Below are 15,693 nucleotides of genomic sequence, written 5' to 3'. Positions count from 1 at the left end.
ATTGCAGATTAACATCATTGTATAAGGCTCTTGAATGATAAACTAGCACCTGTACAATGTTGCATTGTTGATAGTTGTGTTCCCAGTACATGAAAATCCTTTCCTATTGGATAAAATTTTTTTTGGTAGATTAGACCTGGTTGGCAAAAAGGAGGAGAAATTCTTCGTCATAAATTCAAAATTATTTGAAGAAAAATCCTTTCATACCTAAAGAGTCCATGTATGATGTTCATCTCTGCAATGGCAGCAAAATTAAAACATCTTTAGGGCCATTTTAGTACCCAGTTTCCCCAACACTCTGAATGTAAAGGACAAGTTGTTCTTTAGACAGAGAAGCAGAATTATTTGAGGTTTCTAGCTGTGACAGAACTATAAAGGATTGCTGTTGTACTGGATTTATTAACACAAGATGGTACTTCTCATTAGACAATGTGCATACTCTATTACTTTACCTCATACCTTAATGGTAATGCACTCTCAGTGTTTTTTCATCTGTAGGCTGACTCTTCCATCCTGAAACACTTCCAGACTTGATTTGATCCCCCATTAAATTCTGTGAATGCAAAATAATAGCATTAAAAATACTTTTTCAATAGACATAAAACCGAAAAGTACCTAATCCATGTTTCATGTTGAACTTGTGCCATATCTTGGTTTCCGTACCACACCCATTTTCGGCCCAAATACGGACCCACAATTGTTCACTTCCTTCACTGCATGGGCTTATTACTAACGATTCTTTTTGTGCAGCACTAACAGAATTTAAATTTAACACACTGTCAGGTGGTAGACTGAATAACTAAACAATAAATAATTGTTTGTTAAAATTCTATACTTATTTTGAATTCTTATTTGAAAAGTTTAGGTACCTGACTGTGTTCGCCTAATGCCAATTCATCCTCATGTTCAGTTAGGTTTGAGTTTGGAAAAACCTCCTTCACTGTTTGGAAACTGTTCCATTCCAATTTGTTCTTTTCCCCTAGCTGAGCTTGTAGACTCAACCTTTGAGCTACAAAACACAAATGAATAAAAGCAAATAAATAGAATCATTATGTATTAGGCCTTACAATCCTTAGCTTTGCTGTTATCTAATATTTTGTGCTGTTGCAATAATTGAGCCTGCAGGTCCATAATTTGATCTAATAAACAATAATTAATAATTCAAAACAAATATAATAATGTTTATACTTATCATCCTTTTGTTGTATTATCTTATCCATTTTTCAATTGTTCCTCCAACCACGCTTTATTCTCCATCCACGCTACTGAACTAACTGCGAATGGCATCCAATGGACTGAAATTGCCTACGCCAGTAATAATGAGTCTGAGCGGTAGATGGCTACGTGTCGGAAAAAAAGAAAAAAGTGCGATTTTTTATTTTTTTTCCGCCATTTTTTTTTTTTTTTTATGTTAAACGGATTGCCATATTTATTTGTCGGGCTTTTTTTTCAAGCCACTGCTATCGCTATCTACCGGTCAGATTTCTAGTTAGTTCTCTACATACACTCACCGAATATATCTACTGCATCGCACTAGCGCTGTAGCGTACTGGTGCGCTAGCCTTATGCCAAATATTCGGTGTTTTTCAAAAACGATTAACCTAATGAAAAAAATAGCAATTTCTCCGGAATCAGCATCCAATTTTGAGTATATCCTGTGATATTCAACCAATTCCGATGAGGGTCAGTTTTTGCAGAAATTTTTTTTAAGCCCGACCGAGAAAAGTCGGGCTTACTTAGTCATTAAAAGGAAAAATCAGTTACAAACGTTGGTGCGCCAGTCCGGTACAGCGCAATCATGCTACAGACCAATATTCGATATATTTTAAAAATAACTGCTTTGACGAGCAAATGAATAATTTTCTTGAAAATAAAGATGGCGATGGCAATGACCAAGGAAAAAAAAAGGCCGACTTTTTTTTTTTGGTAAAACGGATTGCCATAAAAATAAGCCCGACAAACAAATAAGCCCGACTTTATTTATTTATTTTTTAAAAACACAGATACTGCTATAGAAATACATGTTTTGTATTCAAAATTTAAAACTGATGTCGAAACCAGGTTCGTTTTGACTTGGGACTTATAGTTAATTAGTTTTTGTACAAAAAGGTCAGGCTTGTTTCTCCAATTGAGAAGTGAAAGGGGAAGGGCGAGATTCAAATTTGATTTTGAAGTGGGTGGTGGCTTCATTACTGAGATAGACTTTGGTATACATGATTAATTGCATTTGCTAACCAAACGCCACATTTAAAACTCGACATAATTTACCGCACTACATTTTTACCTTGGGTAGAAAAAGTAAAGTGACGTAAAGCGATTGCGTGCATAGATATATTTGTCGCGATGTTTATTGGTACACATCAATTAACAGGAACGAAAACGAGAATAAAACAATTTCAGAAACTGATAGTGAGGTGGAGTGTAGAAACAACCAAGAACAGACAGCGAAACGTACAAGTATACCCGCGCCATCGTAGTACATAAAGGACAGGCGGGCGCTGGACGTAGCAACCGCCATTCTGCGAATATTATAACACAATCTGTACACTTATGTTTACACGTCCAACTTTGGGTGGCCTGTGCTCTTTTCCCAAATAATCCATCTTCTCTTTCCGCTGCGTGTCTTCCACTTTCGCTTCCACTATATATAGCCAATGATTGTGTTACTTGTATAAAGGAGTTTTTTTGGGGAAGGGACTGAATGTAATTTGTTTACGTTGGGCCCGGCCGATAGACATCAGACTGCATGCTGTTGCATTGTGTGTGCGAGTTCCTCCTGTATGTATATACACAATAACGAGAACGAGCATAGGAGCCCACAGTTTTCAAAAACAATGGCAGAACAAAAACGCGATAATAAACTCGTAAGATTGATAGCCATAAGCTTGTATATCTCTCTGTCGTCTGTCTGCTCCATGTTTGTATAAACGTTCAGACCATAGATGCAGAAATGCAAGTGGCATGCGCATTGGACGTCTTCGTCGCTTTGACCGACGTCGGCTGCTGACCCTGGCCACAATGACGTCGGCAAGCGTCCATCATGAACCAGGAAAGAAAGAAAGTGGTCGTCTCTTTAATGGCATTGGCCAGCTGTCGACTGTATCGAGGATAAATGAAGACCTGGATCCAATGGTGCGTGATGACCAGGTGGAACACGAAATCGCTGATGAGTCTCAGTCGGAGCGGGACCGTGTGGAACGCGGCGCCTCTCTCCACTTTGTGCGGATTCGTCGACAGAGACCAGACGAAGAAAACGTGGCCGGGCAGCCAGCACATGGCGAAAATGACAACCACCAGGATCATGGCCTGCATGGCTCTCAATTTGGCCCGGTGGATGCTGCAAGCTCCCCGGTTGGCCTTTTCACTTTGCTGTGCGTTGCGTAAGAGCCGCGTGACTAGGACAGTGTAGATGACGCTGATGATGCAGAGGGGTATAATGAAAACGGCCACTAAAGAGACAAGATTGACTTTTCGGACAAGTGCCAAATTCTCCGGATCGACGGTGAAACAAAATTCGAAATCGGAGCACTGCGTCTGATTGTCCTGCAAACACGAATTGGTGGCCGCACCTTCGTACAGGATGGGCACATCATCCACTTCTTGAATAGATATAAGAACACACGCGTATGTAAACGACACGGCCCAGCCGGCCAGAATGATCAACTTGCAGGTCAAATTGGCGGGACCTCTTCGCTGGCGGGAATTCGTCGACAGCAGCGTCCGCCACCTTTCCACAGCCATGGCCAGCATGCAGGAAATACCTTTGTTTTCAGGGGAAGATCGAGGTTCACATTTTAATGGATGAGTATTATAACAAAACAAAAAGGAACTTAAGTTTTATTTATGGCGAGATCTTTAGGATAGTTAAACATTTCTCTTACTATTACACGCCGTAGCGAAGAATATGGATGTCTTGACGTTTTGAACGTAGCATTTGGGTAAACTTAGTCCCGAAACTGTGTAAGGCCTGCAAATAAATAGAAGAAAGTTTTAATCTATTAGCTTTTTAATGATGAGTCAAAATCTTTTCTATTTATCTATTTGCAATAACAAAAACGTAGTCTATCAGAATATTAGGGTGAGCACGCAATGAGTCATGGCTAATTTTCTGATTAGTTGTGTTATCTTAGATGCGTTAATCAAGTTAACATAACAGTCCGAGAGAAAGAATTCTATTTGTCCACCTTCCTTTATATTCGTATCTATCACGCAAAAAGGTCTACTCTATCGATCACGACTAGAATCCCGCTGAATAATCGCAGTCACGAATACACACATCGCAAAAAAAAAAACAACATACAGATCAAGATTGTCTGCCTTTTTTGTGTGTGTCGTGGCTCGGGCAAATTGCCTCTCCCGCTGAGAAAAAGATAAAACAAACGGATAATAAAAGAAGACTAAATACAAGAGCAAATAAAGAACGATCCATTATTGTGGCCTGCGAAAGCACTGTCAGCACTCTGCCCGCTTGAAACATGGCACCCTGTCGTTGCGGGCTCTGCCCTCGACTATACTTTGTAATCTGTCAGCTTCTGCTATTTGTTGTAAACGCAACTGATATGGAAAGTTAAGTAGGAATAGCAAACATATCCTTCCGCTTGACTGTCAGCGGTAAAAAAAAAAACAAAAAAAAAAACAAAAAAAACAACCTACGACGCCATGGTCTTCCGCCTTACCCGACGTAGTTGCCGAAACCGAGTGGAACGATGATACCCGTGATGAGTCCCGAAAAACACATGGAGCAGATATAACAGTTCATGGCGTTAAGCAAAGTTCTGTGTCGGACAAAAGTCACCACCAGTAATCCATTGCCCAGGACGATGGCGGCTGCTTCTACCAACGTGAACGAGAAGAGCGCCGTGTCGTAAACGTTCATATCCATCATGAAAAAAATGATATTGGGGCTCACGAAAACACTTGCGGGACTACACAGTAAGCGGCAATGAGCCTCGGCTCAAAGTTCATCTCCGGACGCAGAGGCGAGATTTAAAAGCTTACCACTCCGCACCGTGTCGTCGACCGATGCGGAATGATCGGTGAGATACCACAGAGATACTACTCGATACTACCGAGCAAGATGTGCGCGAGGAGACATGACGGCACACTGGAAGAATTGGGCATCACGTGACAGCAGCCAGTTGTTTCCGATCAACTTGACAAGCGAAACAAAACAGGACGTCTTGCGACGGCCTGATGACGATGATGAAGTAAGCCCCCTGTGCGCGATATCCAAAAACCTCCAAAAGGAACGTCGGAGCAAACACACAAAAAAAATCCAGCAAATCAACAACAGCAAAAAAAAAAAAAAGAAATTTTTGAAAAATTTAAACACAACTTTTGGCTAAGAGCGGTCACGGTTTATTTGGTCTTCGGTAAATGGCAGATGCTTGGCTTGAAATCTAAAACCAACAATGACGAGAAACACTTGCTGCATTGCTCTTTACGTGAGTTCACCGTGGCCGCACTTGAAAAGAAACGGGAGAGACCCGCACGTCTGTCGTCTTGCGAACAAATTCACGACCTCCGACGAATATAACACTTTTCGATCTAACGTCTGATACCCATAAGCGGTTGTGGCCTATACTACGACAACCACAGCAAGACGTGGGAGTGGGATAAGGAACGCCCTCCGCGCTTTCGTCGCCCATCGGCGCGCCAGCGCATTTTAAAAGAGCGACCCGTTAAGATCCGAACGAAAAGGAATTTCGTTTTTATTTTTCAGTTGTAATACGCGTCTTGGAAATAAGCCTAAATTTTGGGGCAACGTGAATGTTTTCTTTTCAATTCGGTGACAGAAATATTGGCACTTTATGAAGGACGCATACCTTTCGTGCCAAAACAAAACTTAACAATTGTAAGTTGCAGATTTGCTTTGGGAAGCTTTCGACCTTTAACTTTAGTGGTTGTCGCTTTTAATTATCTACATGAATGACCTTTCTATTCGCAGTCCAGTTGTTTGTCCGCATTTTGACTGGCTGTTCAGATCCATGAAATTGCAAATAAACATTGTCTAGAATTCCGGAACGGATCGAGGAGTGCGCTGCTTTGAAAGGTCGGTCATAAAGTCAACACACTGGCATTGGAAAATAATGAGAAAGTACAAACACTGTTGGTTTTACGGTACGTGGGACGAACACGCATCATTTTAGCGAGCGCGGATTTGCGTTTTTTTTTTCGTTACACAACCGCGTGAATTATGAACACACACACACACACAGTGGTAATAGTTCCGACAGTTCCGTTCAAAAACTCCGGGAAGTTGCGTGGGGGGTCCGTTATAACCGCACACAATTTTCGAGAGTTATGACCCACTATGTATGCTGACGTTATACGTGACGTTCCTTGAAAATTAAGAACGAAAGGAGTAAGAAACTACAATCGATGCGGATGTTCACTAGCTGTAAGCGGGTGTGAAATCGCATATTGCCCCAGGTCCCATCGAGTAACGCTCGTGCATACGTGCTAAATTTAAGCCGCAACGTCACAAATAAAATAACTGGCCGTCTGAGACGCCCCCTTTTTATGCATGAAAGCATTGGGTTCTATTTTTTTCTATTCCTGGAATACATTTCACGCCATAAATGAATTCGAAGGACTCAGCAACCTGCTGAACAAATATTTTGCCACTCGAATCTCTTTCACTGTGTGTTTGCGTTGAACTGTTCGTGGAACGAAACGTCATGATTTCTCCACTGAAACTCAGCAGGGGAAAGACCAAGGGAAAAATATGGGGCGTTTTTTAAGGAAAGAAATTTATCGAGTTCTTCAAGCGTTGCCACCTGCCTCTTAAAAAACGACCGAAAGATTTAAAGCGGAATTTTTCAAAACTTGCGGCCGTTTCATTTTCCGGCCGTCAGATGCACGGTCTTTTTATGCGGCCCTGTTTCTCTCTCTTTTCTACGTGCATGAATTTATAAATACATTTCATGAAATAACGAGCAAGATATAAATAACTGAATGAACATACTGTGCATAGCAGTACAAACACGTTTAAGCGTGTAATCAGCGCAGAAACTGGAAGGGAGAAAGGTGTTTGATTTTTTTTTGTGAAGTTGTCTGTGTAACGAAATTGACAACTCAGGCGTGAAAACGTTACGGTCTCCTAACATTTTCGCCAATCCAATCGATATAGACAAGCTACTTCTATAATTCAACAAGAATTGACAAGTTCGAATGTTGCGGGGACAAGTGCTGCGACCTTGTGGCCCCAGTTTTGTTCCAATAAAATCAATAACAGTCATACATAAATTGTACGTCTATAGGTCTATACGCGCCGGATAACACGGGAACGAATTCCCAACGTTTAGCTGGCGTTTGCGTGACAAAAAAGTTAAACGGTCCTCATAACACGGAGACACGTTCCGGCTGACCTAGCAACACCAGCCATTTTCATTATTGGTCAATTGTACCCAGTAACCTTGTAAACAGCCGTAAAATTCGCAGTGACTCGTAAAAAATAGAAAGTTACTCTTGGAAAGAAGCCAAAAGTGCAGAAAAAAAAAAATAACAATAATAATAATAAATGGCCAGGGAATGAAGGCGCAGTATAACGCAGCATTAAGGTTTCTATCTCTTATTTGGTTATTGATGGATATTGCCGTATCGATGAACTTGTTTTCTTTTTTTACTTCGTGCAGATGCGCCCACATTCCATAAACAAAAGCGTTATCTAGATGTCCTTTCCCTATAGAGTTCCTTTTTTTTATACCATTGCCCGGCCCATTTTACGTCTACAGTTGCATATGTTGACTCACTTGCTTAAGAATGAATATAATTTTCAAAAATAACCAAACAAAAAAATTGGCTAAACGTAATTCAGCAACCAATTTTTTGTTTGTTTATTCCTTGCACGTCGCTAAAATTAACGAGGTATGGATTGGCGCAATCAGCGACGCATATTTATTGATTTGACAAGTACGTCAGAAGTTTTCGTCCTCCAACACGTTCATCGATTCGACATTTCCTTTCTTCAACAGTTGGCTTAACTAGCTTGCTATGACTTGCGTCTCACCTCCGCACGACTAAAACTTCTATCGGTACACGTATGTTGTTGATTGCTTGTTGTCATTCAAGACGCGGTTACGTACTCGGCTACCACCCTGCGATTCCCGCACAAAAGGCTACCACTAGCACAAAGGAGGATATCACGCTATTAAAGCGTGTTCTCGTTTATCTTCCAGGGAGGGAAGAGGGCGCGCAGTGGCGTCAGTCATTACAGACACAAACAGAGCGAAACAAACGCTTGGGACAGGAAAACAAGGCTTTGTTTCTAACCAATAGATCGTTAAGAGAGGGCGAGCGAAGTGAATTGGTCAATAGGGGTTTAAGCAAACAGCAAACAAAAAAGGCTATCCTGAACGGATAACGAATGCAGAGTCTATTGTGATTGTCTAAAATAGCTAAAATCTTCATTTGTCCAACGGACCCAGTACCATTTCCGGGAGAAAAAAACAATGTAATTTTCAATCCCTTGTTCGGGGCGTTTCTAATCGTGTAAGATGAAGAATCTTCACGATTAGAATTCCCACCCAAGATAAATCCGTGATTGCAATTTGAAAAAAAAAGGGCAACTTCTAAGACGTGCTGACAATCTACCATTGGGAGTTGCTTGCCCTATTTGTCGATTCCGCCAGTAGCTCGATAGATTGGCACAAAAGCACGACAAAGGCATCAGTGGAACTATGTGTAGTAGGCAACGGCCTGACACGTGGCAAAGATAGGCAAGATATACGAGACACTTGTGAAGAAAACGTGTACACGGAGGCGGAAAATCCACGACAAATTCGTGGCAACCGATTGACGTAAACCGATCTGTTTGGAGAGAACCAGTGAAGGTAACCTAGATACTCGATTACGGTGACTGATCGATGGTCACCATGGTCTGGTAGGCAAACGAATTTAACGGACGGTAATCGTATAATGTCAAAGATTGAAATAGGGAATTTCAATTCTACGAAAGGTTTGAAATATTCTGTGTTTTTTAAAGTGACATTGATGGTGTCAAACGACGAGAGGGAAGGTTAACAACACCAGATGTCAGGGAAATGTAAAAAATGCTTTTAAGAGCTTTACGACTAAATTTCTGGTGGTAGACTTGGCAAGAATCAGCTAAAAATACGTTGATGGGGATGCCGATGACCATTGCTTTGCCTGCTTGATGAGCACTTCTGGGTGGGATTAGAAATTAACGATCGGTGGCGTCTAAGCTGCTGAAAGAACATCTGGAAATTGGCCAGACTGTAGAAAAACAACTCGGTCGTTTTGTTTGCGATTTAGAACAAAGTGAAACGAAAAGGACCATTATCTAATTCTGAGGCACACTTCCTTCTGTTTGTACATTACCATCGGAAGCGAAACGAAACTTATCCAAACATTTGGGGTGAGAGAGCTAAAAGAGACGTACGTGTACCATGGGCTTAAAACGTCCTATGTCAATAGATTATCTAGCTCTTAGTTCTCACCATCTTGAAAAACTAGACATGAGAAATTTCTAACAAATGATAATCAGACCTACCAGAGATGGCTTCTTGTCGTTACTCTTCCATACTGCAAAGACACCGAAGAAATTGATGCACATAAATAGAAAAAAGCTATAACGCTTTCAAAACACAACTCGACTTGAATTTATTTTCTCATGACTGACGTGAGCAGACGACGGCTGCTGTGACTTGGAACAAATAAATCGATTATCGAGATAAACGTTAATAAGAAAGCAGCAATCCAGCTGCTATATGGCATGTGCAGAATGACACGGCCCCAATATCAGGGTGTGTTTAATTACTGCGAAGTATTAATCAATGTATCATGACACACAAGCAGAAGTGAAGTGGTAGCCGTCAAACAAACACCCACCCATTATCTTACGTGCAAAATGATGCTGCAAAAACATCAGTCGTGGATGCTGCATCAAATTTCTTTTTGCTGATTTGCCTTTGCATCAGAACTACTAAAAGAAGCTCTGGGTGGTTCACGAGCCAAAAGAGTATTGATTTACCATTCACGTTGCTTCGTCTGGGAAAGAGCCTAGCGTAGGGAGCATTTGAAACGAGTGCCATAACTTTTGACGATGGCCTAGTTGAGCCCCTCAATGCTTTCCCGCAACCCCAGGTTAGACAGATTTATTATATTACGAATACAAGTGTCGGATTCTTTTACGAACGGCTAGTATTCCACACAACGAGGTTGTTTCTTGTGCTCTACACTGGTTTGCGATTTTATCATAGGGACTGCCAACGTGTTTTGCAATACCATCGACATGAATTCAAAAGGGAAAAGGACGCATCAAGTACATTGGCCACATCTGTTATTGCCGGATACAACTTGCCTTGCTGCAGAGGATGTTTAGCTGCTCGAACAAAGTAGAACGCAGTAATGACGGGTGGTTCCTCTATTGATTGAACTGGAATAGGACCAACATGTAGGTAGCTATCGTCCCGGCAACCTGACCGTGAACCATTGATTTTACTTTAGAACTTTAAAGCGGACGACATTCACCAACCGAAGTGCTCATATTACCGCGGGGAGTAGTTGCTTGCCCAACTTAAAGAGTCCGCAGACGGATAATTCAATAGACTCCCCTTGCACTTGCAAAATGAAAGTTTGTAACTGCATGCAAATCAGTCACGTATCAGGTACACGAAATGGAAGTAGTCAATTTCTCGTGTGAGTTAATATACTTCACTGCGCTCCACTATGGATAGATCTTGCGTCGAAATTTGGGCCACTAAACTAAAGAACTGTTTCACCTTTAACAGAAAGTAGATAATAAAATAAAATCAAGCAATAAAAGATCAATGACAAATCCACGTACCTCGCCACGGACGTAGTCGGCAGATTGGAATAAGACGAAAATGCCAGTGATGTCCGGAACATTAACAAAAAACCAAAATAAGCCAAGAGAGAGATTCATCAAGTCCTGCAAAAATCCATGACATCCTATCGAAGCACTGATCAACTTGGAGATCAGGTAGAACAGCAAAGACAACCCGAAGGCTTTGTTCAGATGGGTTAACACTGCCTCGCACAGCGTCAAGTAAATCGTTTTCAGAAAAACTAAACGCAAAGTCAATGGACTGAAAAGAAAGAAATTTCTACAATTACGATGAAATAAGACTGCACAGCAAATCAATTACACAGTACCGTCATTCATTAATAGTTTTACGTACCGGTAACGTAATTCTTTCATCGCTGTAGCAGGTCGATCGACATCAGACAACGATTCGTCAGGAAGTACTTGATTTTGCGTAGAAGGGCGAGTGTTGCAAGGATTTTTATTTGGCGATTCAGCTGTGACGTTTGTCCATCCATTACAGGTTAACCGGAATGTGCCGTCAGTAACGATAAGCTGCTGTAACGTCTTTGTGAGACCACCGAAACGAAGACCAACCATATAGCACAAGCTGGCAAACAAAATCACCAACTAGTGGTTAAAAAAAAGACATGAAATTAATTGCGTTTTAAAATTTCAGGGACATACAAATGAATCTTACCATGTTGGAATGCAATTGGCCAACAGCGTGCATTAAGTTATTCAATATTCGAACGATCAGCATCCAATCGGGCTCGTTTAAATGCACTTGAAAAATGAATCCATTGATCAAGAAAGCTACGTGCTAGAGATAAAAGTACGGTAAATGGTTACAGCAATCAAAGCTAAACATGGCCAAACGGTTGCATGAAAATCGTCGAAAACATTGTTTACCCAAAAAAGGTTAACAAAGATTCCAATAACAATTATTTTTCGAGCTCGTTGGACATCAGTGAAAGCTATGGGGTAAACAGCATCAACACAATTCAAGTTCTCAAACAAATTTTGAAGACTGGCCAAATGAAAGTGAATAAATTTGGATAGGAAAAATGTATCTATAAGATAACGAGCCTGCGAGATGGTGTTAGTTAAACGAATAGTTGAACTGTTAACGCTAGAATTTTCAACTATTGTGGAATTATCTTTCAAAGTAAAAAGGCCTCCAAACACTTGGGCTGAGATAAAACTGAGATGAACGAGGGTGACGAAAGCAAACCAGAACGTCTGCGGATGACACCAACGGAAACCCAAAATTCCAGCTGATGATCCGCTGTGAAAGAAAGGCGTTCCACCCGTTAGACGCAGAAACCAGAAAACAGGTGACAGAGACCGAAAGAGATCATTCGCCATTGATAGTTTAGAAGCCTTTCAAACAGCAATGGAGGAAAACAAGTTTTTATGTCCGGACATTCAAATACATCGTCGCTGTATAGCGCAAGACGTACTCGATTCTTTGATAAGAAAATAAACTAATCAATTTTTTATTCATAATGCGTTGTGCTGTTGACAAAGTATATTGAACGCGTGTAAGAAAGGTGGAAAAAGGGTTAAGCGTAACGAACCGCCGGCCATCCCCACCACACCCTATACTACAAGGAGTCATTTCATCACGCTACAAGTGCCTGTTCAATATCAATTTGACTAAATATGGTTATACTGTTTTACAAATCAATAATCAATCAACCCGAGTTAGCAATATTTCGAAGAGGACAGACGCGCGTTACTAATGTTTTTTGGACTTCGGTTTAAATTTCAGTAAGAGCTAGTCGTGAATTATGCATCAACATGACGTCAAAAACAAGCTATCGATTTAGCTGAGTTAAAGTAGTACGAACATCGCAACGATTAGTAACCCGGGGACGTTAATTGATTGGTGGTGAAACAGGGTCTAAAAATCTTGGGACTGGAGATTCTACGTTAGAGGCAGCGCTATTTCAACGGCTACTGAAAATGTGTCACACTTAGTAAGATTGCATTATTTCTGGTTACAATGGTTACACCAAAAGTCCCAAATAGCTGTTGTTGCCCGCCCATCGTCTTATCAAAATTTACATTGAAGTGTACGCTGGATATTTATCTCGATTTGGGAAATACTGGGCAGTTCAGTGGTGCAACTCAAACCAACACAAAAGCAGTTAACGTGAGACCTTCGTGACAATTGGTGCGAGTTTTACAGTTGCAGGAGAATGGTTTGGGGTTTTGTAACTTGTGGACCGAACGAAGCGCTGGTAGTTTCAGGTATTTAAGCTCTGGTTTAGTTTGAAACTTCAATCATTTTAAACGCACAAGTATCAAAGCACTACGTTTTCTTTAAGACCCTAAATCGTACTCGATAAGACATAAACTAGTTATACCATAAATTGTTGAAGGTCATCTCTTTGCGTTACTGCCTTATTAAAAACAAAAATGAAAAGCAATGTTCTATTTCTGTTCGGCATTTAAAAAAAGTAATATTTACGTTCCGTAAGCAATAACTGAGCATGACTATAGTCTCTTATCAGAAAAACTTATCAGCATTTGTGCTGAACACATGGCACCTGTCATGATGTTCAACCTGTGAATTATGCTATCTTTGATGTTGTTCGTACTTTGGTTACTATCCACAAGAAAATACGTTTTATATACAAACCAGTACAACACGAATTGAAATTACGTTACCGTCCCGGTAAAAAATTAGGAAAAAATTTTAAATAACGCATGGTTTTGCAGACCCCCTTTTACACATAGTTCTTGTCCTTTTTTTTTACTTGGCAGGATGCTGTCACGCCGGTGGCAAACCTATTCTGATTCCCGGCGGCCGTGCTTTCGTTTGGCCATGTGTGCAACAGCTTCAAAGGTAAATTTAGCTTACCAAACTAGCTACCACGTACTGTCCACCACGATAAATTACAGCAAAGAATTCATTAACGATTTCGTACGTTTGCTATTCTAAAGGATTTCGCTAAATACGATTACGCTGAAAGTCGAAAGTCCAGCTGTTTACACTTCTGAAGGTGTCCCAATTTCAGTGACTGGCATCGCTCAGGTAAAACCATACGTCTTTCAAGAAAAACGTAACGATTCAAAACTTAGCTTTACGCATTAGGTCAAAGTGCAAGGCCAAAACCAGGAAATGCTTTTGGCAGCTTGCGAACAATTTCTCGGGAAAACAGAAGATGAAATTAAACATATTGCAATGGAAACTCTGGAGGGCCATCAGCGCGCAATCATGGGAATGATGAAAGTCGAGGTACGACATAGTTACAACAACAGCACTTTCAGGATCTATTTTGAATCGCTGAATGAACTACGTAGGAGATCTACCGAGACCGCATTAAATTCAGCAAACAAGTTTTCAAAGTAGCATCGGCAGATCTCGTTAACATGGGGATTCTCGTCGTTTCCTACACACTAAAGGACATTTCCGATGCGAATGTTAGAAAATAAATCGATCTATTCTATACGCGGAATTTATTCCAGTCGCAAAATTTTCCTCTTTAGGGCTACCTGATGGCACTGGGAATGGGAAGGACGGCAGAGGTTAAGAGAGACGCACGTATCGGCGAAGCTCAAGCCAAATCGGAAGCGGAAATCAAAGAAGCCATGGCAGAGGAAGAACGAATGGCTTCGCGTTTGAAAAACGATATTCTAATTGCAAAAGCTCAGCGTGATTTCGAGGTGAAGAAAGCGGAATACGACAAAGAAGTCAACGCAAGGGTAATTTTTGTTCGAATTTTCGTGCGCTTAATTAGCGGAAAAAAATAAAATTCGATACCTTTGAAGAAAGCAGAAGCCGAAATGGCTTTCGAACTTCAGGCAGCCAAAATCCAACAGCAGGTGCAAGAAGAAGAGATGCAGATTCAAGTGGTAGAGCGCGCTCAGCAAATTCTCGTTCAAGAACAGGAAATCGTTCGCAAAGAGAAAGAATTGGAAGCCACTGTACGTCGTCCTGCAGAAGCAGAAAAATACAGGTAGAGTAATACCTTTTACCAAATGTTTTAAATTTTTAAATAAGAACCTTCGTTCGTCTCTCGTAGACTGGAGAAATTGGCTGAGGCTCATCGTCAGAAAACGGTGATCGAAGCTAAAGCCGAGGCTGAAGCTCTTCGTTTGAAAGTGATCTCTTGAATATGATAAATAATTAAAAGGATAAGTTTTTTTTAAATGAACCATTTATACGTACGAGACAGGGTGAAGCAGAGGCATTTGCAATTGAAGCCAAAGCCAAAGCTGAAGCTGAGCAGATGAGCAAAAAAGCAATGGCTTACAATGAGTACAACGAAGCCGCCTTGATGGACATGTTAATGAAGTCCCTTCCAAAGGTATACTATAAATAGTCATCAAAATGAGCCAATTTAAAAGTTTAGATCACTTTTCGGTTGAATACCTGATGAACAGATGGCACATGAAGTTGCTACTCCCATGTCCAAGACCAAGAAAATCACCATGGTGACGGCCAATGGAGAAACCGGGGCAGCTAAACTGACTGGAGAAGTTCTAGAGATTATGACGAAAATGCCAGAATTGGTAAAATCTCTTACTGGTGTCGACGTTTCCAAGGTATAATTAATCAATTTATACGAACCGCCGATAAAGCAGTTGTTCAACCAATTTTTTTTTTCCGATTAAAACAATTCAGTCAATGCGCGGAATTAAGTGAAGAAACCGTAAACGGCCGATGACTCACCGATGAGTCAGGCAAACACGTTTAATCAAAGTTGGAGCCGTTTCTTTCTTAGTCACAACGCAAACAAACCTGTTAAAAATAAACAAATGGAATTAAATAACGACGATTAACTTTACCTATCACCACGCCAGATAGCAATCCGATAATGTTGGTCCGTTTGTCCTCGTTCCATTTCCTACTCTTGCCACGATTAGCTCAAAATTACGAGATGTTAGTTTAG

General features: G+C 40.8%; 4 protein-coding genes across 7 annotated transcripts in view; 1 reads left to right on the top strand and 3 right to left on the bottom strand.

Moving 5' to 3' along the window:
* Nucleotides 1-2,313: 2,313 nt before the first annotated feature.
* LOC130693443 (bombesin receptor subtype-3-like) lies at nt 2,314-6,037 on the bottom strand. 2 transcript variants are annotated; one of them, XM_059494696.1, is made up of 3 exons: nt 5,925-6,037; nt 3,882-3,967; nt 2,314-3,761 (listed from the first exon to the last, which is right to left on the bottom strand). In XM_059494696.1, exons 1-3 carry the CDS (start codon nt 6,005-6,007, stop codon nt 2,932-2,934), a joined length of 999 nt encoding a protein of 332 aa, XP_059350679.1. In that variant the 5' UTR covers nt 6,008-6,037; the 3' UTR covers nt 2,314-2,931. The 2 variants fall into 2 exon arrangements, with proteins under 2 accessions (XP_059350679.1, XP_057372574.1); XM_057516591.2 differs by lacking the exon at nt 5,925-6,037 and adding an exon at nt 4,677-5,463.
* The window catches only part of LOC130693415 (transport and Golgi organization protein 1-like), a 41,380-nt gene continuing 29,865 nt past the window's right edge, over nt 4,179-15,693 (bottom strand). Inside the window, exon 7 of the mRNA XM_059494677.1 lies at nt 4,179-4,188. The gene's annotated coding sequence lies outside the window, so the exon portion shown is untranslated. The remainder of the gene's footprint in view (nt 4,189-15,693) is intronic.
* Nucleotides 9,794-12,907, bottom strand: LOC130693453 (uncharacterized). The gene is made up of 6 exons (XM_057516606.2): nt 11,490-12,907; nt 11,166-11,419; nt 10,811-11,072; nt 10,677-10,745; nt 10,516-10,605; nt 9,794-10,441 (listed from the first exon to the last, which is right to left on the bottom strand). Exons 1-6 carry the CDS (start codon nt 11,550-11,552, stop codon nt 10,388-10,390), a joined length of 792 nt encoding a protein of 263 aa, XP_057372589.1. The 5' UTR covers nt 11,553-12,907; the 3' UTR covers nt 9,794-10,387.
* Nucleotides 12,898-15,693, top strand: part of LOC130693436 (flotillin-1-like) — a 33,730-nt gene continuing 30,934 nt past the window's right edge. For 2 of the 3 annotated variants that reach the window (XM_057516582.2, XM_059494694.1), the window contains exons 1-11: nt 12,898-13,045; nt 13,562-13,643; nt 13,742-13,832; nt 13,893-14,036; nt 14,102-14,221; nt 14,288-14,503; nt 14,570-14,757; nt 14,824-14,902; nt 14,977-15,108; nt 15,185-15,346; nt 15,426-15,449. In XM_057516582.2, the coding sequence (XP_057372565.1) occupies nt 12,994-13,045; nt 13,562-13,643; nt 13,742-13,832; nt 13,893-14,036; nt 14,102-14,221; nt 14,288-14,503; nt 14,570-14,757; nt 14,824-14,902; nt 14,977-15,108; nt 15,185-15,346; nt 15,426-15,446 (1,287 nt within the window). In that variant the 5' untranslated portion in view covers nt 12,898-12,993 and the 3' untranslated portion in view covers nt 15,447-15,449. Of the gene's footprint in view, nt 13,046-13,561; nt 13,644-13,741; nt 13,833-13,892; nt 14,037-14,101; nt 14,222-14,287; nt 14,504-14,569; nt 14,758-14,823; nt 14,903-14,976; nt 15,109-15,184; nt 15,347-15,425; nt 15,581-15,693 lie in introns of those variants that run through there. The other variant, XM_057516579.2, reaches the window with a different exon arrangement.

Source organism: Daphnia carinata, chromosome 3, assembly GCF_022539665.2.
Source record: "Daphnia carinata strain CSIRO-1 chromosome 3, CSIRO_AGI_Dcar_HiC_V3, whole genome shotgun sequence".
Classification (NCBI taxonomy): Eukaryota; Metazoa; Arthropoda; class Branchiopoda; order Diplostraca; family Daphniidae; genus Daphnia; species Daphnia carinata.
Note: the sequence above shows the minus strand (reverse complement) of the source record. Positions and strands in the feature narration are given on the sequence as shown.

Coding starts and splice junctions, on each gene's coding strand:
- LOC130693443 (XM_057516591.2), bottom strand. CDS start 4,885: ATGATGGATATGAACGTTTACGACACGGCGCTCTTCTCGTTCACGTTG. Junction 3,968..4,676: donor GGTTTCGGCAACTACGTCGG/GTAAGGCGGAAG, acceptor ATTTATTTGCAG/GCCTTACACAGTTTCGGGAC. Junction 3,762..3,881: donor CTTCGCTACGGCGTGTAATA/GTAAGAGAAATG, acceptor CTGAAAACAAAG/GTATTTCCTGCATGCTGGCC.
- LOC130693453 (XM_057516606.2), bottom strand. CDS start 11,552: ATGCTGATCGTTCGAATATTGAATAACTTAATGCACGCTGTTGGCCAA. Junction 11,073..11,165: donor ATGAAAGAATTACGTTACCG/GTACGTAAAACT, acceptor CTTTCTTTTCAG/TCCATTGACTTTGCGTTTAG. Junction 10,606..10,676: donor CCATAGTGGAGCGCAGTGAA/GTATATTAACTC, acceptor ATTTGCATGCAG/TTACAAACTTTCATTTTGCA.